The 25,410-nt window shown below is 44.0% G+C and overlaps 1 protein-coding gene across 16 annotated transcripts in view; it reads right to left on the bottom strand.

Annotated features, from left to right (window-relative positions):
- NFASC (neurofascin) overlaps positions 1–25,410 on the bottom strand; it is a 169,243-nt gene that overhangs the window by 68,445 nt on the left and 75,388 nt on the right. For 10 of the 16 annotated variants that reach the window (XR_005597843.1, XM_039536227.1, XM_039536228.1 and 7 more), the window contains 14 exons: positions 25,004–25,109; positions 24,304–24,500; positions 23,298–23,420; positions 22,589–22,759; positions 17,467–17,517; positions 10,235–10,346; positions 9,202–9,386; positions 8,167–8,298; positions 6,262–6,405; positions 5,479–5,590; positions 5,207–5,373; positions 2,287–2,434; positions 1,269–1,393; positions 7–51 (listed from right to left, as the gene is read on the bottom strand). Coding sequence is in view for 15 of the 16 variants with exons in the window: in XM_039536227.1 (XP_039392161.1) it covers positions 7–51; positions 1,269–1,393; positions 2,287–2,434; positions 5,207–5,373; positions 5,479–5,590; positions 6,262–6,405; positions 8,167–8,298; positions 9,202–9,386; positions 10,235–10,346; positions 17,467–17,517; positions 22,589–22,759; positions 23,298–23,420; positions 24,304–24,500; positions 25,004–25,109 (1,818 nt within the window). In the remaining variant the exon portion in view is untranslated. The remainder of the gene's footprint in view (positions 1–6; positions 52–1,268; positions 1,394–2,286; positions 2,435–5,206; positions 5,374–5,478; positions 5,591–6,261; positions 6,406–8,166; positions 8,299–9,201; positions 9,387–10,234; positions 10,347–17,466; positions 17,518–22,588; positions 22,760–23,297; positions 23,421–24,303; positions 24,501–25,003; positions 25,110–25,410) is intronic. The other 6 variants (XM_039536229.1, XM_039536230.1, XM_039536234.1 and 3 more) reach the window with 2 other exon arrangements.

Genomic DNA, 25,410 nt, shown 5'->3' with positions numbered 1-25,410 from the left:
GATTACCTTTGGGTAAGGCTGTCATACGATTAGTTGGAGCAGACACGACAGCTGCAAGGTAAGACAGTGGCTGTTAATGGAGTTAGTTTAGTGATTAAACTTGGCTCATCAAAGGGGCATGTAGTAAAAACAAGTTACGGAGGCCAGTTCCACCAGGATTTCCCTTCCAGTGTGGGACCTAGTGAGCATCAGTATTTATAGCCTGCTCCCCTCGAGACCCCAAGGGGCTCCCATAAGCTCTAATCCATTTTGTGCTGGCTGCACATGGGAGAAACACATGAGTTAATTAGCTTAAACACAATGATGTGTAAAAAATGGAAAAATCAAATTTAGCTGAGCGATTAGGGATGCAGGATTCTTACGGCATGTGGCGTGTAGTAGGGCATTGTGAGGCCTGAGCCAGCAATACATTCAACATAAATTTAAGCAGGCACAAGCTCTTCAAGAGCCTCCCCATGGAGTTTAAAGTTTGAGAGTAGGTCTAACCGCCACAAACCCAGTTCCAGTCTATAAAACCCATTTCCCCTATAGTTTAAATCCATTCCTCCCCCTGCCAAAAAGGGAGAGATTCATGACCACTTCCACCTGGTAACATGTGGACAAGCCTCTAGGACATGTTTCCTCTCTCTCCCATTATAGCAGAGCATCCAAATAAGGGGCCTGATTTCAAAGGTCATGAGCAGCCTGAATTCCTGTTGACTTCAGATGTCTGAATAGCAGACCTCTTATTTGGGTGCATAACCTTAGGCACCCATGTTTGAACATTTTTGGCTCCATATATCAATTGCTTTCTTTCCCCCTCACTCCTTTCAACTCAGTCTTTCTGTATTTGATTTCAACTTGACTTATTCTCATGTATTCTGTATTTTCCTCGCAACTCCTTTATTTTCAGTATCTGCTGAATTGGAAGGTTCAATTGCAACATTAGAGAAAGTTTGAAATGAGGCTGCATGTATTCACTGAGCCCCATGGAGACACTGGTGCAGAAACCAACCATTTTTATGATGCTACTTTGCTTAAGAAGCTCACAGCAAACCTACATAAAACCACCAACAGCTAGACCTACAAACGTATTAGATTACATTAAATGTTAAATATTTTTTTAAATTTTGCTGTGTCTGATTATGCATTACCCAAGTTTGGCTGTGAGAACTTGACACTAAAAATCAGTCTGTACTAACAAACCAATGCCTTTAGTTCTACTACTTTGTTTTCGATGAGGGGCCAATCTCTGGGTTAGTAGTAAATTCAGGTGGAAGAATGGTTACCGAGCACGGTGAGGAATGCTTTGGCAGAGTCTTTATCCAGTTCAGTACTGGCTACACATGTATAATCTCCTTGATCTTTTTCAGCTATGCCATAGATTATCAAACCGTCATCTTCCTTCTTCATCCTGGAAAGGATACAATTTGATAACAAAAACATATAGCGTTAGGTGTTGAAGGATTTCATCCTAACCTATGTGACTAGTCCCATTGGATTCCATAGGACTATTTGCATGGGTAAGTCTAGCTGGGTTTGACTCATGTTTTAAATTTTTCAGGGCAGGGATGTACTTTTCATTCTGTTTGTTTTGTTGTATCTATCCAGGTATTCATACTGAACTTATTCCCACAGCATCAGCATCTCTACAGTGGTGTGTAGCTACACATACTAAGCAGATGAAATAATCATAGCAGGCCAGGAGATGAAATCAGATTCTTCTCTGGGAACAAATTTGTGACCAGGGAACAGTCTGAGTCCCATGATCAAAAGCTCATTTCCTTTTCTCCAGATGGGAGACAGAGATTGGGGAAGGGGAACTGCAATTGTACTGGCACAATAGGTCACAGCAGACAAGTATTAATTCTGAAATAATCTGTAGTTATTAAACCAAGATGCTTTATTGAGATTCTTTAAAAACAAAACAAAACACTGATTTCCATCTTTTTTTAATACTGAAACCTGAGATCAAAAAGTCTTGTGTAACTAGCTAGTCACTTTCCATTTGAAGGAACTAACACCACAAAAGTGTAGTACCACTCAGTGTTGAATCACAGGGACACTAGCTTATATACTGCATACTCTATGTACTTATATACTCTATGCATACTCTCCCCCTCCTGGTTGAATGGGGGAAATGCCATTTGGGCTGTGAAACCAGACAAATTGTTTATATGCACTGGCTCTTGAAATGAGCATCTTATAAAGACATAGCGAAGAGTAGTGCTGTCTTGGGAGACAGAAGGCACATGTAACTACAGACATACGGTCATATGGCAGTGCTACCATATGTAAACTACAGACCTGTTTCCAATGTATAGAGGCGTATCATCTTTCAGCCAGGTGACCATGAGTTTCAGCGTAGAGTCATGTTTTATACGGCAGTCTAATCGAACCATGGAGCCCCTCTTTACAATCAGATCTTCTGGCCCTCTCACGATCCTAGTTGGGTCTGCAAAGAATCACAAGATGTCACTTGTAGGCATATAACAGTAGGGTCTATAGCTCAGTACCCAAACCAAAGATTGGAAAACATAGTGTGACTTGTAAAAGTCAGGCATATGTGGACGTGTATCAAATGCCACAAGCCATCCAGTTGGCCACACTCAGTTGTCTCCGATACATACAAGTACCTGCTTATAAGCTGGGTAATTTAGTATCACTCCACCTACCTTTAATACACACGGACATTATCTAAAACAGTATTTTTGAGTCAAAGGGCATTTCACTAGGAAAGCAAAGTCCCAACAGAAACTGTTTGCTTTACTCAAACATTTTATTGCTGCTTGAACTGTGACCTTGCCACTACTGCTGCGCATCTTTTATGTGTTTCAATGTGCCTGGTATTTATCTCATGCTCTAGGCGGTTCATGTTTATAAAAACAAAATAAGTCCTCAGACCATCATTCAGATCTTCAGGTATCCAACCACATAATTCTGTGATATTAAACGACAAAAACAAAGCTAAACTACACCATACTCCAGCTCCTAAGATCTGCTGCTTTGCCAGTAGACTATGGAAGTGTGTAACAAAAAAACTGGTAAAGGAAAAATAAATCCTTTATGCTGTGATTTTCAATGGAGCCCGAGGGAGTTAGGCACCAGCCACCACTGAATTCTTTTAGGCTTCTTTGAAAATCAGTCTTGCATTTAATGGAAACTAAATGTGTTGGGCTCCCAGTTATACTTGTATGACTTCACTGGACTCAATGGGGATTACGTGGCTGCAAGAGCAGAGTTTGGTCTATGTAGTTTAACAGAAAAGTCATATTTTTACCAAGAAACGCACATCTGTGAAGAAAAGATTGAGTGAGTTATTTTTAAGCCAGTGTTTAGAGCGCTTGAATTAAAAGGCCAAGATTACTTTCTCTCTCTATTGTAGTGCGTGTATATATGTGATATCTATATAGTAGCACTGCAGGGAGCAAGAAGTGTTTTACTGTCTCCATTCCCACTCCCTTTGTCTTAAAAATGCGCATTTTCCCCAAACTGACCACAAAACTAAATACAGCCCAAATTGTCCAGTATAGTGCCCTGGTGTGTAACAGCTGTGTTATCACAGACTGCTGTTTCCAGCACAACCCGATCTGGAAAGGTTTGTGTGCACGGGCCTCCTTTAAAAGCAGGATGTGCAAATGCCAGTAACTATTCAGGTACAAATATTTTTGTGTCTTAATGCAACAGGTTATGATCTTGAACCCCATGGGAGACAACTGTCCTTTAGCCAAATAGTTTATATTTCAAACAGTATCTGATTGCCGACTATGATGTTGCATTCCATATTCTTTACGAAAATATGCTTATGATATAAATATGATAGAACTGAAATGTACTTTATGCAAGATGGGTCTTGTAAGATATCATTGGAAAGGTTATAATTTACTGAATGTGATTATCTAATTTGTATGTCTGCATCGTTTCTCTATCTGAAGTTAGGAATATTGACTATGTATCTGTATTTCAACTAGGCTACTTTGGGTGATGCCCACTGCTAACACTTCAGGTACAATGATGGAAAAGCCAGACAGGGCTGATGGCCCATCTGCGAGGACAATCGACTGAAAAGGCTTGGCTTTCCTGCAGGAGGCTCCATGCTGCCAGTGACTCATGGACACTGTGATGCTATAGAGTCAGGTGACCTGGTCACCTGATACTAAACTTCATCTTGGACTGCTGAATTTTTCCACTGGGAGGTGGGTGAATCAAACAAAGGATTCCCACCTCATGGAAATCCTATACAACATGTGGAAGGAAAACAATCAAGGTCTTCAGTTCTTTTCTGCACCGCCTCCCCATGCAAAGAGATACCTGAAAACACCTGGAAACAAAAGGATGGAACTGGGGGGGGCGGGGGGGGGGTCGGGGAAGAAGAACTGCTTGACCCAGGCTGGAAAGGTATCTGGTCTGTGAAGGAATCTACCTAGGACAGTATCTAGGGTGAAGAATTACATTTTGTAACCTGTTTCTTAAGTATATTGAGCTTAGCTTGCGGATTTTGTTTTATTTGGTCAGTAATCTGCTTTGTTCGGGCATCTCTTTTATTCACTTGAAATTAATCTTTTTGTAGTTAATAAACTTCTTTCTTGTTTATAATATAACCCAGTTTATATAATTTCTCAAAGGGAGGTGGGGGCAAGAAGTTGTGCATATCCTCCTCCACATTGAGAGAGGCGGCGAATTTCATAAAACCTTTGGGTTTGTACCTCTTAAAGGGAGTGGGCACCAGAGTGCTGGGGCAAGCCCCTAGACTGAATCTTTCCAGAGCGGATCTGTCTCTCTCTGTGAAGCTGGGTGTGGCCTGCCTGTGTGCATGGCTGGAAGAGGCTTGTGATTCGAGCCCACCGAGGGCAGGTACAGGGGACCCAGGCTGGCAGAATAGGCTGACTCAGTGGCATCCCGGCAGATCAGGTAACACTCCGAAGGGCCCAAACTCATTACACCGACCACTGAGTCAGGGCACTGAGATCTACACTCCATTGGCTGCACAGTAATAATTTCACCCACTTTTATGCACCCAAGCCACTCACTGGCCACGTGTTTTCAAAAGGGGCCGGTACTCAGCTGATAAGTTTGTGCTGATGCACTGCGACTTGTGTGGCACAGCACTGGATTTAGCCAGCTAACTACCTGACTTGTGGGTGTAAACTATTGCACATGTAAAATTATGGGTGCTTGTGAGGAGAAGGCCCTGTATGTGCAACGCTTTGACAGCACTGTGTCTTACCTTTGATCTCCAAACGAACCTGGTTCTCTGCTTTACCCAGAATGTTGGTGGCAACGCAGGTGTAGATTCCCTGGTCCTCCTTCCGAGCCATGTTTATTTCCAAGCTCCCATTTTCATGCCTCTGGTAGTTCTCTCCATCCAGGGCACTTCCCTGACCATTCTTAAACCTCACAACAATACAAGAAACTATTGTAAGAGGAAGCAGCAGCAGCAGGAAGTGGCTCATCTCAAAGTCCATTGCAATCAGCAGTTCTGAGTGCTGGAATCCTTACCAGCGCAACGTGGGGATCGGGGAGCCAAAGAATGGGCAGTCAAGGCGGGTCCTGTTGTACTGAATCACTTTGATCAGCTGGTTCCGTGGGGCAAGAATCCGGGGAGGCACATCTTAAACAACAAAGAACATTGTGTTTTTTTAAAAATCTCTCTCCTAGAACTGGAAGGGACCCTGGAGGGTCATTGAGTCCAGCCCCCTGCCTTCACTAGCAGGACCAAGTACTGATTTTTGCCCCAGATCCCTAGGTGGCCCCCCTCAAGGATTAAACTCACAACCCTGGGTTTAGCAGGCCAATGCTCAAACCACTGAGCTATTCCTCCCGCCCTGTGTGGTGGAATCACACCATCTCCCCACCTCTCCTCTCTAGTCATGGGACTCCCTCTCTTTCTTGCTTCTCAAGTTCAAGTTCCTTCTTCAAGGCTTTGCAAAGCTCCTGTATTTCCTCCTATCCCCTCCCACTGCTCTCTCTGTCTGTTACTACCTTCTATTTCTGGCCTTCCTATCAACACCAGCCCTGATGCTTGGCCTTCCTGCCAACACCAGCATCCTTAATCTTAAGCCACTACAGTTGCTATCTATCATGACTTAAATTAGCCAGAGATTTGGGGAATGTTGTTCTATGGGAGATGGTGATTTCACCCATGAATTCAGAGTTTACTGTTTTCTTATGAACACCTCTAGGCTGGGCAGTTAAGGAAGTCCTGTGTTCACTGTAAAGACCTTCCCAATCCACTTCCATAACACAGATATCAGCAGCCCATCTGTAGCGTTAGATAGTTACCCAGAACGCTGACGAAGGCATTAGCCAGAAGGTATCCATGTTCGTTGGAAGCGTTACATTGGTACACGGCACTGCTGCCAATCTGGGTATCCCGAAATACAATGGTGTCTCCGGCCACTTCCCGACTTGGGTTGGGAGGAGCAGCTTCAGAACAAACAGAAGGAGGAAGAGAGATCTTTTCGGTTTGCTATTAAACTTTTCTTGGGTGAAAGGCTCCAAATCCCATTAACCACCCCCCTACACCCACCCCCGAGATATCCAAACCCCTCACCCCGCTTACAGTGGGTCGTCTCGTCCTACTGAACATATCCAAGAGAGCAAGCTGAGGATGGAGTAAAGCTTTTAAAAGTGCCAGCATGGGAGTCTGAAGTCCTCTGCTTATCTACAGACCAAGAGCAGTAGGGGCTATGGGAGATGTCTGGCCTGACATGCTGCCAGTAGTGCTCGTGTTCAGACACTGGCCCCTATGGCACAGACTCTCTAACCCCAGCACAAAGCAGCGTGGTAATGCCTGGAAAATGTTGAGTTCATCACTGAGGAGGATTTATAGAGTCACTGCTCCTCTCTGCCATCCACTCTGTAGTGAGTGATTAGTGATGGTGGGGGAATGAAAATTATTATTTATAGTAATCATATAGGCCATGGATTAGGGTCTTTTATGTGGCCTAAACCTTATTTACCTGACAGATGAGAAGGTTACTCACCTTGTGCAGTAACTGAGGTTCTTCGAGATGCTTGTCCCTTTGGGTGCTCCACTATCCTCCCTCCTCCCCTCTACTTCAGAGTTTCACACCGATTCTCTGGGGTAGAGAAGGAAGTGGGGGACGGTTGGCTGCACACCGCTATTTAACCACTCGGAGCGGCATGAGGTGGCTACGGCGCATATGCGGCCCAACTGGGCACTGCGCCTACAAAGTTCCGATTACAAGCGCAGGACCCCAAGACACCTAAAGTGGAGCACCCACAGGGACACTCCTCGAAGAATTAACAGTTAGAAGACCTCTCTCTCTACTTTATCTGAAGTGACCAAAAGAGTTTAGCAGGATTGGTTCCAGGGCCATTTTCGGTTTCTTTTTAGAAGAGTCTTGCTGAAATGCAATTGCTCCAAAATTCGTAACCATGCATCTAAAGCCAATGAGCATTACAGAAGGGTTCTGATGTAGAAGCAAATGTTACATTAAGCTAGGCATTGACAAGATTCTTCAATGATTCCATGACAAATTATTTTTAGTGAGGGAAATTTAAAAAAAAAAAATCTATTGTTTTAGGAACTAATCCTAAAATAGCAAGAGCTAGACATTACATAACACACATAGATATCCAGTCATTTAGTTGCCTGAACTCTGTCACACCTATACACACATTTAATTTTAATGTAAGACTTCTCTGTTCAACACAAATATTGGATTTTTCCATGTTAGTCTTGGTTTGTCCAGTCCAATGTGAATTTCATTCGAATCCTCATTTTAGTATTTCATCTCCTCATGAATGGAGGGGAGTGTACCTCGATGGGACTGAAGGGTAATGGGAGAGCTACCAGTTTGATGGACACCTGCCTGCACACTTCTTGGCTCTCACCATTGCTACTGGTCATTTTTAAATACACCAAACACTTTTACTTTTTGTTTTAAAGTGACCTTTGGCGTCCCAGTTGTAACACTGTCATAACTAGATTTTCCACTCATGGAAAGGATGATGGAAGACACCAGGAGGAAGGCATGTGTGCTTGGGACATCTCAAATAACTACGAACTTGAAAACATCCTTAGCATGACTCATGCTTATTATTTTTCCACTCTGAAAAGAGAAGCAATTTATATGAAATTCCTCATGTTTTGGTGCGTGCTTCTATAATGAATATAATTCAGTCCCTGCTAGGGAGCCCCAAAGCCATCCGCTTGCTTACCTTCTATGGGCTCTCCGTTCACCAGCCACTGGATTGTAGGCTTTGGGTTCCCGTTGGCTCGACACACGAGTCTACCATCCTCACCGGGGGCCAAAATAAGGTTTTGTGGTTCGTCCAACCAGTAAGGGGCCGCTTTAATGACAGGAATATGTATACAGACAAGTTATACATGCACTGCGGTTACCTCTGCTGAATTCCTCTCCATTAATTAGTTGCTGAAGCTGACCCCATTGAAAAAGTTCCCCACCAGATGCCACATGTGGGGAATGGGCCCTTCACCAATGCAGAAGTGATGTCACTGTAAGTCAAGTCCTATATTTTAGCCGCTAGAAAACAGATAGGCATTGGCTATGCTAAGTATTAAAGAGTAAAATCTCTACAGTCAATCTTTGCCTAACATTCCTAGCCAATCCCAACCCTGGGGTGGCAGCCTCCCCACCATAGGCCTGTCTGCTGTCTGCCAGAACAAGGATCTCAGACTGCCCTGAGCCCCTAGACTGTTGGGGGGCTCCACGCTGCCTAACGGCCTGAGCCTATAAACTCTTGGTTGCTCTGCCCTGCCTGCGGTCAGAATGCTGGATTACCTGCCACTTGGCCCTGCCTAGTGCCAGGGCCTCAGAGACGGCCAATCTCCCAACAATCTTGGCCTAGGGAGAAACCCGAGTGCGAGGGGGCATGGCCTCCCTCTGAGATTGATGGGGAGGGACGGCCACACACTCCTAGGTGAGCTAAGAAAGCAACAATAGATTTTTTTTTTCTACTACGTGATGTAAATTAACGTAGCTCTATTTAAAAAAAAAAAAAAGCACCTGAGCTATACTGATTTACACCAACTGAGGACCTGGATCAGGAGATCAGTCTGGTCGAGATGCAAATGTGTGTGAGTATAAGCAAACATCCAGCTTAGTTCTGAAAAGCACAGATCATCCCATTAGCATAGGGCTGAGCAAACAAGAGCGCCAACTCTCACCCACTCCATGGCTCTGGAATTCTAATGGCTCAAGTACTTCAAAATGGTAGGATAAAACAATGTACCCTTCACTCTCACTGAGATAGTGTGGCGGATGCTGCCCATTTTGTTGGACGCCAAGCAGAAGTATTCCCCAGAGTCTTCCTCGGAGACGTTGGTGATGCGAAGGGCCTTGTTAAAATTTTCCAGCTTGGTTTTGTCTGTTGGGAGCTCTCCTCCTTTCTTGTACCACATGATGTCTGGTGCTGGTCTAAGGAGGGGAGGACAGATTAGGGTCATATCTGAGAGGAAGTCTCATCCATTGTACAGGAAACAAACAGATTACTCCAAATTCAGAACCACTTAAACCAGTCCCCTTAGATTTCATCCTCCCAATGGTTTCCACAGACTCACTTCCTTCCCTCCTGACTTACACCAGGATTTTGATCAAGGATCCTGACTCATACACATACACTTTAAGGTCAGAAGGGACCATTATGATCTTCTAGTCTGACCTCCTGCACAACGCAGGTCACAGAATCTCACCCACCCACTCCTGTAACAAACCCCTCACCTATGTCTGAGCTATTGAAGTCCTCAACTTGTGGTTTAAAGACTTCAAGATGCAGAGAATCTAACACCACCGGGAGTGAATTTTGCATTCATGGATGCTATTCAATCTCTTCTGCATAGTTTTAGCTAGTGCTCTGTAGCCAGAGCTGGCCAGTTGGGTGCTCACAAGGACTGCATTGGGGCCTGTTTCCCTGTATTTGGTAGGACACTGTATTATGTGCCACTACATCCCCAACGTGGACAAACAAAAGGAAACTGATCCAACCCAGAGAAAACAGTAACACAGCATCAACAGCTTCCGCTTTTGTGATGCATCTTTCCACCCCTTGCCCATAGTACATTTGCAGTTACCTGTCCTTCCACTGGGAAGAATGGCACTGTGGACTGGATCCTACTTCCACTGATGTTAATAGCAAAATTCCCAGTGATTTCAAAGGTGGAGCATCAGGGACTGTACAATTTGCTTACTAGTCAGAGCAGAGCAGATAAGGAGATGCCAGAAACCATCCCCCTCCACCCCCCCACCCCCCCGCAAGTGGTACGTACACTCCTGAAGCAATGCACTCGAGTAAGAGGTCCACTCCTCTCAGCACTATCTGGTTGCTTGAGGTCCCGTAGGGATACATGAAGCTGGGGGTCGTTTCCATAACCCCTCGGGCTGAAATCAGCAGAAAAGAAAAAACAGACCACTTTTAAAATCTCCTCCTCCATGTTGTTTCTACCAGCAACACACAGAGCTTCCTGAGTTGAGAGAAGCGATATAGCAACAGGGGAAGAATGTATCTGTAGCATCATGAATGCACACGGTATTTTACTAAGAGAGGAAGGCATATTCTCTGCCTGGAAGAGCCAATCTAAGACCGAAAAGACACGATAAGGTGGACAGCTCTTCGGAGAGTGAGGAGGTTTTAAAGGAGGGATCTGAAAAAGAGAAGATGTTTGATAGGCAGGAAATAGGAGAAGGTGCAAAGCTGAGAGTAGGAGGAAGACGGAGAAGGACAGTAAGGAGAAAGGAATTGCTGGGGGGAGAAGAGAGAGGAGAGCAGGCAATTGTGGGAGGAGTGTATAATACAAGGCCCTGAAGATGAGCACAAGAAGCTTGAATTTGATGCAGTGCCAAACGCTAATTCTACAGCATGACAGTGCCCTTTGCACCGGCCTATACATTAGCTTGCCCCAGCCACATAATTACTTTTGAGGGGTGGGTAAACGACCTTCAGTTATCCTGGCAAAGGGCAAACAGGCAGACTGCATGTCCAGCTAATTGGTTTTCACGACCATCTTGCAGGACTACAGTAGGTCATCAGACCATCGTCCCAATAAAGCTGGTTCTGCTCGGACTCATGTGGATGCACCAATGTCCCACATCAAGCTGAACGACCCCTTTCTGGGCTTCCACAATAGAACCATAAAACTTCCCTTCTGAAGGATCAGTGTTATGGGACCAGTTACCGCACAAGGGTTCGCCAACACTGAGCTCAGAAGGATTTATGTTCAATTAATAAAGTGCTCCATCTCAAAGCATCTAGAGGAAAATCCAGTGATGAATTTTAAGCAATGGTAGTTATTAAATACAATCCATGCCAAACCAAATTAAGGCCAGATTTGGCATTCAGGCCTTGATCCGACAAAGCACTTAAGAAAATGTGTAACTTTAGCACCATTGCATACTCACATGTTTAAGTGCACTGCTGGATGAGCACCTCAGTGATCCCAGTGCAAGACCCTACTGTGGTCTATTGGCCATATAAGTGTAAATTAGGGCAGAATTTGGCCCTTAATTTCTTTCTTTGATATAGTTAACAAAGGAAAAAGTTGTTAAAGGAAATTCTGTGGTCAGAGTATACAATATCTCATCTGTAGTTGGGCATCTGACATGGTTCCATATACCATTTCAATAAGGAAACCAGAGACATGAGACTTACACGGAATCACTATATGAAAAGGTACAAAACTGGCTAAAACAAAAGTGCAGCTCAGAAACAAGATTAACAATTTAGGGTTAGTTTAGGAAGAGATATTGAGTTGTATTCTTCTAGTATGTGTTCTGGGTTTGATACTTCAGTATAAGCCAACTCCTATCATCCTTATCCAGTCAAGACCCCTGTTGGCTGCTCATTGGGAATTTTGCCTGCATAAGGACTGTAGGATTTGACCCAGTCCTCAATAGGTTTTTGATGCAGTAGATGAGTACACTACTCAATTTTGTAGATTAATTGGAGCTGAAGGGGTAGAGCTCACAAACAATTTGGTGGATGGAATTAAAAGAGCAGAATCTTGGAAGGAAATGTTGGCTGAAATCAAATGAGATTTTAAAATAACGAAAGACAAAGTGCTTCATGTAGGACATAGTAATCCAATACACAAATGGAGGCATTTACTGTACTGGCCAGGCAGTAGTACCACAAAAGAGGATGTGGGTATTAGCCTGAAAATAAGTTGGAGTGACAGTGTTGTCTAGGCCTGTAATAAGGGTGAGGTGATTATTCTGCTCTATTTGGTAACTTTTAGGCCTAAAATGGGTATTGTGCTTTAAAAAACAAAATGAAACTGGAGAGCTCAGAGGACAGTGACAAAAACTACAAACAATCAGAAAAGGCAACCGAAGAGGAACGTTTAAGAGAACTAGGGAAAGGTTAGAAAGAAGGCAACTGAGAAGAGACATGACCACTGTCTACAGATACTTAAAGGTCTCTCTGTTAAGACGACTGTAGTTTTTAACTTACAACCACAAGGACATACGCTGCAATGGGCTTAGAACAGCAGTAGTGAAAATGGAGTTATACTTTAGGAAATGGAACAAAATGGCCAACGGTAGGTGATGGATTGTCAACAACAGGAGACATTCAAGGCTAGAGGAGATATTGATTTAGAAAGGGAAAATGGGCCCATCTGTGCTATGATGGATGAGTAGGGGTGGAAGTAGCTGGCCCCCTGTGACCCAAAAGACTCTTTAGCTCAATAACTAGCACCCATCAGAAATACAGCTCAAGTCGGTTATGCCCAGTGTGTGCCCATGAGAGCAAGAGGGGGGAATTCTGTGGTACCCGTACGATCACACATATCTGAGGAGCATCCTAGCTAACAGGCTAGTAACCTTTTGTTTGTTTGTTTCTTAAGGGGAGGGGCTGGGATGAGAAGGGAAAACAATTTGTGGAGTTCACTCCATTAAGACATCAGGAAAGGTTTGTGATCAGGCCCCTCAAAAGAAAAACTACCTGCAGTCCGAACCACAGCTTCACAATTGGCTCTGAGTCTACCACACCACAGCTGCACACACACATCACATGACTTTTAAAATGCAAAATGATTAATGGTCAACAAGTGCTGGTGAGAATGTTAGTCAATTATTCGGTTAATGGATTACCACCATGTACAAGTCTTGACCTTACCTTGACGATATGGTACATTTACCAATGCAGTAGACAGATATTTAACTTCTTTCCTATCACTTGATAAGCTCCCTTTCCTAGGGAAGACAGCCCTACAATACCAACCCAACACTAGTGTATGAAGGCTAGGTTGCAAATATAGTGGCTGGTGTTATGAAGGCAATACTTGTCTACAGCTACCACACCATGGTAACAGCATTTCTGCAGGTATTTCCTATTTTATGCACAGAGATGCAGGAAATACATCCTCTTCGATTCTACTCCGTAGGCAAATGTCATTTTAATGGCAACCACTGTATGGTACATGTCTGAACAAGCTGCACATCTCACTTCACCAACAATTTTGTTTCTTCAGGAGCCAGGGAAGGGACCAGTCAGGGAAAAGAAGCAGTACAAGCAATTTTACCAGCCACATATTAATGATGACAATTAAAAATAAAGGAAGGGAAATTAGTATCCTGTCCCAGTTCTTTTAAAGCACCTTACAAACATACTGGATACCTCATAATAAAGGTTCTCTCTTAGTACATACTACTGATAAACATTTGCCATTTAACATTAGGGAGCAGCAGAAACCATTCCAGGCAGACACAAAATTCCAATTCCAGCTTTGTGACAGTGACAGACAGAAAATGCCAGGCTGCTCGAAAAGTCTCAGTCCATTTCTTTGGTTGGAACACAGAAATAAATAAATAAATTGGAAGCAAACCCACTGATGCAAACGGAACTCCTTGCATGAGTAAGGGATGCAGGTTTGTGCAACCAAAATGGGAATCTAAGTACCACAGCTAAATACAACGGCACAAAGTTTTGATCTGAGTCCACATGCAGTAACCGAGTGCCCTATAAAACTGCTCCCGCTGCCTTAAAAATCTAATGTTTGGTGGTAAGGTTGGCAGCAGGAAAGGGTTTATACAGTAGGCTGGAGCAGATGGGTCTCTTTTGACTTTAAAAATCAACAGAAAGTGGGGGAAGGAGGTGGAGGAAGGGAAAAAAAGCCAACACATATACATGACTGGTGTCAACTCAGTTACTCCAGTACAATGAAACCTGCACTAAGGATCCACAAATGCAACAGGTACTCTTCCATTCCCTTCCCCAAATTTTAAATGGCCATTTAAAGTATCCCTAAAGTTTCTGCAGTCACGTTCAGCCAAGTGTCCGACTTTTACTTATGGCAATTTGCACTGCAGAAAGAAGTTTCAGCTATAAAACTTTTCTCTGAAGGTTTACATGGTACATGAAACTGGTGTGGGCAAATAATCCAAGCTGAATTACTAATTAGACACATTTTTCTGCTCACTAATTTAGCCCGATTTTCTCAAATCGATTAATGTTCAGAATAATTTCTAAGAACAATTCTTGGTCTGTAGTTCACTTGTCTACAGTTGGTTGGGAGGGCCTGGCATGGAAAGTCTGAGCTCTTGGATTGGACACACAAGGTCACCTAGTATGTTTCTTTTTCCCTGGTTGAATGAGCCAATCTCTACACTTCAAGGTGGAGATGTGATGTCCACTTTGGGTGCTAGTTCACTAGGAAGAGCAATGGCTTGGACAGGACAATGGGCTAGCTGTCCCCAGTACCTACGGTCCTGGGCAGGAATTCTGTACTCAGAGCAGCTAGCCTGTCCTGCCGCTCTGGCTAGGTCACTCAGAGCTTAAGTGCAGCCATCTACCTGGGCTGGAAATTACAATCCCCAGCTCAAGGTGCAGAGGGACCCTCATATTCAGTTGTCCTGGGAGGAATTCAAAATTCTGTTCCTGTTATGCAGTGTTTGTCACCTTCCTGGCAGAAAAAGCTCTGTCCCTAGATTATTAGAGGAGAGTGAACACAAAAATGGTGCAAACGGTGTAAAGGGATTCACTTAGAAATTAAAACTTCTATTTATTTAAACAGTATTTGCCCAGCTTCATTAGCCAATGAGTATTAATCAGAAACATTTTAAAGGCTAATTCTCTATAGGATTCTCTCCCCATTTTCCCATGGATTCACACCTACTCATAGGCACAGAGGAGAAATCTCCTTCTACTTCCATCGCATGGAGACTTGAATCAGTTGATGTAACAACCACTGCTCCTATTAGAGCTAATTTCACTCTTGACCATTCAATGCCATCTGTATTGGGCATAACTAATCTTCTCCTGACTTCAGTTAAACACAGCACATCTTCTGACACTGCTACTTGCTTAACAGGGTTGTTAGAAACCCAGAACAGTGCTGGCAGTGTAACATGCCAACTCCCCCTCAATAGTCCTTGAGACAGTTTTCACTAAAAATCATCCACATTTCAAGGAGGAGTTCCCTCCCTAGCCCATATGGCACCCCTATTACTCAGAGCATTCTCAGCAAGTCTCATGCAGGGTGACACAAAAGGGAAAAAAATCTTCTTTTGGCCATTTCATTTGGCAGCAAATCATGGCAGAAAACACATTTCAATACTCCTGCAAGATTTTATCCAACTTGCTTAGACTTCTGCAGTCAGGCAATATGTTGCCAAAAAACAACTCTGCAAGGCTTTCAATTGCTTAAGCAGCAGTATTCCCTATTCTTCCTGATAGTGCAAAGCTTCTACCTGATTTGGGATTCATCTGCTTTGTAGAGCTTTCCTAGCTTTCTGATCTAGCTAATTCTCCAAGTCATTAGTAGGGCGAGAGCTTCACAATAACATACACATATTACTGCTATTTCCCTCCTTTGGCTGATGCCAATGAAATGGAGATCTGATTATAAAGGTGGTCCAGATTCTCTGCTGCACTCAATTTAGGTGCAGTAGATGTGGTGCTGGGGCCACGAGTGATCTGGTTACTGCTCCCTGATTTCCTGCCCAGCCTTGAATGCACTGGGGGCTGTTCTGCCATGCACCAAGGAACTGTATGCCAGCTGGGGATGGCTGGGGTATCCCATACACAGTGTCTATCCCTCCTGCAATGCACATCCTGCTGGGGGGTGCAGAGGGGGAGGAGAAGAGCTTCGGCATAAGAGTCAGCTATGCTGGCTGCATGCCTACTAGGGACCCCCAATGGCAGGGTTCTCCTTTGCTAGGGGGTGAAAGGTCTGTCCCCCCCATTGCTTTGCACTGCCTGAGCAGACACCTTGAGGAGGGAGGGTCTGAAGAGGGCTCAGACTGAAAGCATAGAGAACCTTTGCATTTTAAAATGTATGCGAGGCCCGATTGCTATTCTAGCTACCTGAGCGCGAGGACTCCACTAGGGTTTGTCTGTGCATATCTGCGGGCAGAACACAGTCCCTTGTGTTAAGCAAAAGTCCCCTTATGGTTTCAGGGCAAATGGAATCTCTCTCATTATTTTGGAGTCAGTTTCATCCTTTAATAGTCTAATGAGGAGGGAATGATACAGGCTGCACCAACACTGGGGACATTCCCCCCCACACACACACACACAGAGCAGCCTGAACATAATGATGAAAGGCATACACTGAATTCATTGCATTTGGGCACATCCTCCCACTTCCTCAGCAGCAATATCTTGGGGTATATCTGCTGGAGCTTACAGGCACTGTTATGATTCAGTTTCCAGCACCTTATGCAAACATCCTCCCTCGTTACACCACTGAATGAAATAAACCCACCATGGCCCCCCCACTATTATTTACATTATCACATCACTTCCATGACACTATCAATTTATTTCAGAAGGAAGATCATGCCCTGGGGAGCTCAGCAATTGTGCCTCGGAAGCATAATTTATGAGTATGCTGTGGGCTTCCCCCAACAAATGTATTCTCCTGAGATAGTTTTTCTGCTCAGACAAAGGGGAGAGAAGGAATCTTCAAAAAACATTCAACACATGCATAACACCACTACAAAGAAACACATTTACCATGCTTTTCAGAAAACCATACACCTCTTTTCCCTTCTCAATGCCTATGTTTAGCTGCAAATATAATAGATGCTCTTTCGGAATGGTAAGAAATCTTGGATTTTCTTTTCAAGTTTTCTGCTCTTTGCTTATTTGCGGTAGAAATGAGGTTTTGGATTCAATCTGGCCAAACCTCCTTGCTGTTTGGGCTTTTGTTTTGGTTCATATTCAATTAATCCAAATGCCCCTAATCTGAGGGTTCCGAGCATTTATTAGCTTTAATTTTCAATAATTTAGACACTGTATGATATTTTAGGGGGTTTTCTCCCCTCCATGTGCAGTATTTATGAAGTTGAGAGTATAAGTACAAAATCAGAAACAGGACTATACATATATGGTGTGTATGTGCATATATATTATATATATATAAATATTGCTAACTTGTCTGCTCAATTGCCTTGTCAGTTTCAATGACCAACCAACTAGTGGGTGTTAACACAAGAGTAAGTTGGGTTAGGTAGAAAGGAGTTAGAACATGAAGTTCTCCAGAAGTCAGTGTTGACTCACCACTGTACATGTCAGTGTGATTTCGAAAAGACGTTTCATTATGGGGATTCTCTGTAATAAACAAAAGAACATGAGCGCACCAAAGGTAACAAAGCAAGCACTGAGTAACGGAAGGCATAACGGAGGAACGCAGAAAGCAGGAATGAAATACCAAGACCAGAACACAAAATTATTTTGAAAACGTAAAAATACTGCAGCTCTGCAACACAAGCACACAAAATATTCTGAAAAGAACAACAGTCCAGAAAGAAAGAAACAGCAACGTAAGACAGCAATGAAAGGAGAAAGGACTGCTTTGCTCCTACAAGATGTATAATCAAACCAAAATATAAAAATAAAATATCAACTAAAGGTTTCATAAACACTTTCTGCAATGTAAGTGTTTGATTCTTTTGGCATAACGAGAGTGTCTGTATCTTTGAAAAATCCAGTTCCAATGTGAGACAAGTGGCTATTTTGCTCTTGATTCCTTGAACACATAAGGGAAGCATGTTTCTTGCTATTTTATGTCAGTATAAAACATAGGTTGGCTAAGCAACAGCACAACCACACAGAAAGGTGTGATAAAAATTAACAAAATTAGGATTTAAAAGTAGTCAACTGTAAAATCCTTTTAATTAAAAGGATTTTAAAGTGCACTGTGTCTCATAAAAATCCACTATTCACTAACACACATCCATCATTCGGTGACAGGCACTCACATCTAACAACTCTATTTTATGGAGAACATTAATTGGCATTACAGGATTGCTGGATGATAGATAGAACCATGGGCCAAGATCCACGGCTGGGCTAAATCAGCATTGCTCCAATGAACAATGCTGATATACACCACCTGAGGTTCTGTCCTCACGTTTTTAAAATGTCTTTTATATTAAATGCTGATTTGGGATCTGCTAAGAGTGATCAGATTTTAAAAAGGGATGCTACACAGCCATCTTACGACATCATCTAACGAACAGAAAGTTTTAGAACATTTAAAAACTGGGTACATTGGTCACAAGAAAAAAGTCATTGCCCTGAAGCTTAAACATCAACAACATACATCATCTTTTTTCAGAAGGGTTAAGACGACTCATCAGGGGTCCAAGAGCTACACAAATCAAGTGGGATTAGGTTTGGAACAAGAAGGCAGTCCGAACTCATTCCTCTACAGGGAAAAGTACAGCCTTATGTTTCTACTGCATCTTTACAAACTGCAAAGGCAATTTTTTCCCCTCCCATATGGAACATAAATAATGGAAATTGAATTTTTCAGCAGCTGGATTACACATTTCTTAAAGTAGCCAACACCCATAGTTTAAGGCACATATCACTCAACAGCTTGGGACAAAAAACCCTAAATTCAACCTCTTTGAATGTGATATAGACAAAGAATTTATTATCGTAACAGCCAGAAAATTAGAGCTTCGGTCCACTTTCTATACAGGGGCCTCCAGGGGGCTCCTGGGGTGGAATCTGCATGCTATAATAAAGCCGACATTTCCACAGGAAGACTTGAGAGAGTCCAGTATAATTGGAAGCCACAGTGCAGCAGCCTTAATGAGCCTTTTAAAGGGCCTGAGAGAATGGATGCTGTAGAGACATTTAGATGAAGAATAGCTATTCTACATGGGTTAGCTAAGCATAGACTTCTTAGAGCTTGTCAATTCATCAATAGTTTGTTCTGCATATTCTTTCCTTCAGTCAATTAATATATGCAGCCACATCCTCAGTGGTGCCAACGAGCCCAGTTCCATGGTCTTCGGTGCTGCTACACCCATTTACGCCAACTGAGAACCTGGCCCTTTATTTGCAGATAAATGTTTTCATTCTTTGACCAGCTCTGTAAGTGGATAATTTATCTGAATGTTATTCATCTGTGAATATTCTCATCATAGGGTGACCAGACAGCAAGTGTGAAAAATTGGGACGAGGGTGGGGGGCAATAGGAGCCTATATAAGAAAAAGACCCAAAAATCGGGACTGTCCCTATAAAATTGGCCAAGAATCTATGTATTTAGCCCTTGTCAGTCCCAGCTCGCCTCAGTCTTATTGCTAAGCCCACGTGGGGGAGAGAGCACAACAAACCGTGTAGAATGCTCTCCGCCTGTTTTGAGTCTCATATCAAGTTTTATGCCACTGGAGCTCTACTAATTTCAACGTGCACTGATGTGAGATCACAGTCAGGCCCTACAGTCATGCTATGGGAGTGTTCTACACTCACTTTGCAGAGCTCTAAATACGCTCAATCTGTTCCACAATGTGCAACATGGTACCTATTTAAAAGCCATAGTCGTCCTCCTCTCCAACTATGGCAAATGCTTCTTTAACAGAGCTCCTGTTCCTCTAATTAGGTGGCTGCTTGCCTAGCACAACATGACCCTCCAGTCACGTGTTCAAGGCGTGCACTACCATTCCAAGTTCTCTCATCTGCTGGCTGCTCCTGAAAGGGTGTGTAGAGACATTCAAACATAGACTGTCTGGCTATGGGAAAAGCTGCCAAGCTGCTGCAACAGGGAGGTTGAAATAAAAAGGAGACAGAATGGAGATGTTGAGAAAAATGGGCAGCAGGGAAGGATCGGAACTCCACCAGAGAGGTCCTTTGGGGCCATCTGCCTGTCCCAAGTCAGGGTAAAGGAGGAGGGTTGGGCGTGGGGCTAGCAACTCCACCCTGTAGAAATCAGTTTGCTACAGAAACGCCAACAATAGAGTTAACAGAGACTTTTAGCCTGGAAAAAGAAGGGTCTTCAACTCGAAGATGCATGACGCTGGGTGGTGAAAGCCGCGAGGAAGCCACTAAGCCGATCACCCTTCTTGCAGCCAGGAGGATTACCATCGGCACTTGGAACGTGAGGACCATGTACGAGTCAGGAAAGACGGCACCAGACAGGCACTGCAGTGGAACCCCCAAGGCAAGCGGAAAAGAGGCCGCCCAAGAAATACCTGGCGACGCGACCTTCAGGTTGATAGCAAAAAAATGGGCTATACCTGGAACCAGCTAGAGCGAATGGCCCAGGATAGAAGACTATGGAGATCTGTTGTTGGCGGCCCATACCCCGGTTGGGGTGACGGGCATGAATGAATGAATGAATGAGGGAAGGATCGGACTCAGCTTCTGCTGACTCTGAACTGAGACAAGGGTCAAAGTTATAAGGTGAAGCTATGCAGGGAGGTATAATGCTAGTAGCTGTTTTTACCTGGGATGTTCGTTATCCTGTTTAAAGAGAACAGAAATATACAGCAAAGTCTCTGAACCATTGTTTGTGTGGTCCTCCTCCTAACTCCCGCAGTCTGTAGCCCTGAACTCTCACGGCATTAGACTTGCAGCTGGGTAATGCTGTTCTCATTGCTATTTCTTTATACAGAGCGGCATCTGGGAGAGCCTGACCAGGCATTTTCACACACCATGCCTGCTTTCTTTGATCATCTCTTCCCCTCAAATTATAGTTACAAGGTCTTAGGCCTTCGGTCTTTAGAGTTATACTCCAATTTACACCATAGTGTAAAATGTACACAGGGAGCGGCTAAGCTTCTTGCTCTCAAAGTAATGTGACATTGTGCTTGCCTCAACCAAGATTGTCCTAGGTGCTGTACATATACATAGCAACAGTCCCCGCCTTGCGGGGTATTATCTCCTTTCCTCATCCTCTCTCTTACTCCCCCCCCCCAACCTTACAAAGTTTCCGCATCCACTGGTGAGCGGAACTATGATCTCTCTCCAAATTTCCCCCGGTGAAATCCATCTGCATTGGAGACCTGCCTTCCTCCATAAACCAATCTACTTTTAGACCACAGAAGAGAATACTGGTGCCAGGAACAAGCATGTTTACTCTCCATCTCATCCCCTGGCTCCCTTGACATGCTGAGTTACTAGACAGATGTGCATCCCTTACACCTAGAAATAAAATAAATATTCAGAAACAAATCCAGGACTGCCTACCTACTATCACTGCAGTGGTGAAAGGATTTTGCAGTCAGCAAAGGACTCTGAATGAGATTAGAGACATAATCTGGTTTGTCCATCTCCAGCCTCAATGTCATCTCAGGAGACTTCTCATTATGTAGTGAGAGTGAATTATAAATGGATCCTCTTGCCCCTAGAGAGGATGCCCTTCTCTGGGTTGAAACTGAGGTCACCTGCAAGCCAGCCCAAGTTTTCGATGCAATCGCTTGGGCTCCATAGGGTTAATTTTCCTGTTAACGTGAGTGGGAGTCACGCAGCTAAACAACAGATTGTTGTTTATAAATAATTTAGCCCTGTGCTGTGCAGCTCGTGAGTTAAATGAGGAGACTACATGTGCCAGTTGCCTCAGTGTTCACAAATACAATATCTTCTCTACCCAATGAGAGCAACAATGGGCTTAAATTCAGGCTAGGCCTAAGCAAGTGAAACTCCAGTGGAATCAAAGGAATTGCACCAATTTAGAATGGATCTGAATTGGGCACAGTATAATTCTGCACTCAGTTACGCTGGTGAAATCTCAATGAGATAGCGCCAAGAACAAAATTGGATGCAGCATGTTTTAAGGATCCCTGGCTGCCTGGGGCTCATTACCGCATTCTTGTGTATATTTCTGCATTATTTCAGACTTGTTCAGGAAAGTGCTATGGAGATACAATGCAAATGTAAAAGAACTGAGGTCCACGGCACAGGAAATAACCTTAACTCTGGGCTCATCAGGAGCAGCTCTGAGCAGACCCAGGCTCTCTCTCATATAAGAAGCCTAGAAATTAAAGAGATTGATCACCCACTGACTATGTATATAAAAGTTCCCCTACAAAAAGCACAGACACGTTTCACCTCTGTTGAAGCTGGTTTCGGGTACGTGTACACACACACACACACACACACACACACTTATAGCATAAGCTATAGGCCTGCTTAGCAGTGAAGTTCTGAAGCATGAGAAAGACATCAATACCCCGCCTTTAGGTTATTGGTCCAACTGCTATGGTTACCTTCAACCACCAATTCTTCGGTTATTCTAAACCCTGTTATGGAAGGAAGTGCCCTCCCCTGGAGAGATCTCAGAGCTGCACGGAATGCCTTCTCTACATGATACTGACAGCACGATTCGGAGGGGAGCCCTTGCAGAAAGACTTAAAGAAGCACCACCCAACCGGTCAAGGCGACACTTACTGGTTTGAACCTTGAGCGTGTAAGGGTTTTTCTGCTGGATGGTGTGGGTGAAGTGGAAGCGCGCGTTACAGCTGTAATCGGTTTGGGCGTCCTGCAGCATAACGTTGGAGAAGTATAAGTCGCCGTTCTGGCCCTGGGAGACGCGCTTGTCTTGGTGGATTGGCTCCATGGCTGAGAGAGAGAAAACAGGAATTCAAAACAAAAGCCACCGCGCTGCTGGACTCCTTAACATCTGCCTTCAAACAATTGGTGTGTCTTCTGGCAAAGCATCCGGAGGGGGCAGCAAATGCATAACTGACGCAGGGTCACTGAAGTCCAACAAGAGCTGATGAGTACAAACCAGTTCTTGTAATTAGTGGCATGAAACACTCCATGAAGAAAACAAAATACGACTATGGAGGCTGCCATGCCCCTCATGGACTTTAGAGCAACACACAGCCTTCCTAGCCTGCTGGAAGGGACTCGCTTGGATTATAAGAACTCACTGGTTTCCAATGGAACCAATGACACGGGATGGGAGGGATTTTAAAGAGCTAGGTCCATGTACGAGCAAGGCATTTCTCAGCTCCACTTCTGCTGTAATTAAAACGGGGGGGGGGGGAGGTTGAAGTTCTGCATTAAAATACATATTGCGATCAGTCAAAAGACTTCCCTCAGTGAAATGAATGGTCCAGGGAGCCCTGGCCACCCGACCACTGTCCTAACTTACAGCTGCTCATCCAGAAGATAACAGGAGGCGGCAGCCCAGGGGGTGGGTTGCATTTTAAAGTTAGCGGGGATCCTTCATCGATCTCTACAAGGTCCAAATGTTCCTTTGGCCACAAGGGAGACCCTGCAATCAGAAGATGTGAGACACATAGCAGACATTGAGTTGAAGGGAATATACTGGGAGAGATTTGTTTTTTGAAATCTCATCGCCCTCTCCGAGGACCTGGCCTGGTTTCAATGGAAAGACCCTGATGCAATTTAATTTTTATACACACAGGTTTCTTGCAGGGTCCATGTGTTCCTGCTCCATGATGATATTTCTCCCTCCAAAAACTACTTATATTGGAGGGTCTCTAAGTGTTGTACAAACACGACTAATGAATTATGCTTCAAGACAACACCCTCTGTAAGGTGGCTGTCATTACCCCTATATAACATATGGGGAAACTGGGGCACAGAGAGACAAAGTAACTTGGGCACGGTCACACAGCAGGTTAGTGGCACAGAAGGGAAGAGAACCCAGGTCTCCTGACTCTCTGTCCTGCTTCCTAGCCACCAGACTATGTGGCCTTCCCTAGCAGCTGAGATTGCTATCCACTGTGATCAATTACAAACTGTTTGTGTGTGAGATGCACCCAGAAGACAGTGACAGGCCCATTAGAAGTTAGTCAGGATACAGTTATTGCAGTTGAGTTGTTGGATACAGGGGTGGGAGTGGTGGGAAGGAAAAGATCAGCCTACCAGCCAATGCAGGTAATGGGTATTTTATTACCACTATACAGCTCTAGTTCATTTGCAAGGCCGAATTAACAAAACAAAACAGATGCACATACTGCAAGTGAAGCAAGATGTGGCATTTGCGTGGCAAATATTTACTTCCCAGCTTCTGCAAACCCTATGTCATGCAAACATCTTTTTTTAACCCAAACAAGAGCCACTCAGCTACCTGAGGCTGTAGACTGCCTGGCTCAGCCTTGAGACAGAAGCGACAAGCCTGCATTACTCACTGGAAACCTGCAGAAGGATTTTGCTGGAGAGCGCCGTCCCGTACTCATTTCGAGCAGAGCACTGGTATTCCCCCTCATAATCCTCCGGCCTCCCACCGCCGCGGAAGTCGATGACCAGCGTCCCCGACCTGCGCTGCATCGAGACCTTCGGGTCCTTGGCCACATTGAAGAACTTCCCATTCCGTGTCCAAGAAAAACTGCCAACATTGGATATTGCGTGTATTATGTAACCACGTGCCGTGTTCACACAGGAAGAGCCTTACTAGCTACAATACAGTTACATTTAACGTATGATCCATTAACTTTCCTACCTAATAAGAGAGACACGACCTGGAGTTGGTTGCTCTTCCATAGAGTCTGCCAGGGCCAAGCTCTCATTGAGTGCCAGGCTTTTGCCCCTTGTGTATTCCCACATTAAATCTATTTGGGTATTTATAGGGTCCTTGTCACCATAGTGTCTAAATTCCAGAGCTAAGTGCTGTACTGTGGAAGGTAAGGAGCCCAATTCTCTGCTGGTATAATGGAGCGGTGCCAATTTACACCAGTGTAGAGTTTGGCCAAGGTACCCAGAAAGACTCTCAGGTGTCCAGTGCAAGAACGTCTTTAGATCTGGTTCCCCTTTTTGCTGACATTAGTAAACTTTTCTGCATCTCAAAAACAGCAGGACCTCAAGGTCACGAGAACTTTAAAATGCACTCACGTAGGAATGGGGTTCCCTTTGGCTTCACATTCAATGAAGATGTTATCCCTTGGGTCTACAATATAATCCTTCACAGACTGCTTTGTAATTGTGGGAGGTTGAGGCACTGCAAAGGACATAGAAAGAAAAAAAGAATGAGGAGAAACCCTTTAGTCATTGTCCTGCAACGGAATCCTCCTGGGAATTGAGACTTCCCCTAGGGGGATTTACTGTTTATATTCATTATCTTTGAAATTGCAGGTGTCAGTAGAAGGACCCTTCAAAATGTAAGAGCCGCACATTTCTCATCCAAGTGACTCAAGCTCCCTGGTCAGGCAGTTCCCTGTCACCAGCAGGCCATCTGATGTGAACTAAAAATTAAAAAACAAAAAAACAAAACAAAAACAAACAAAACCTCTTTATGAAAG

This window comes from Mauremys reevesii, linkage group 4, assembly GCF_016161935.1.
Source record: "Mauremys reevesii isolate NIE-2019 linkage group 4, ASM1616193v1, whole genome shotgun sequence".
In the NCBI taxonomy this organism is placed as follows: domain Eukaryota; kingdom Metazoa; phylum Chordata; order Testudines; family Geoemydidae; genus Mauremys; species Mauremys reevesii.
The sequence above is the reverse complement of the archived record's forward strand: the minus strand, read 5'-3'. Positions and strand labels throughout refer to the sequence as shown.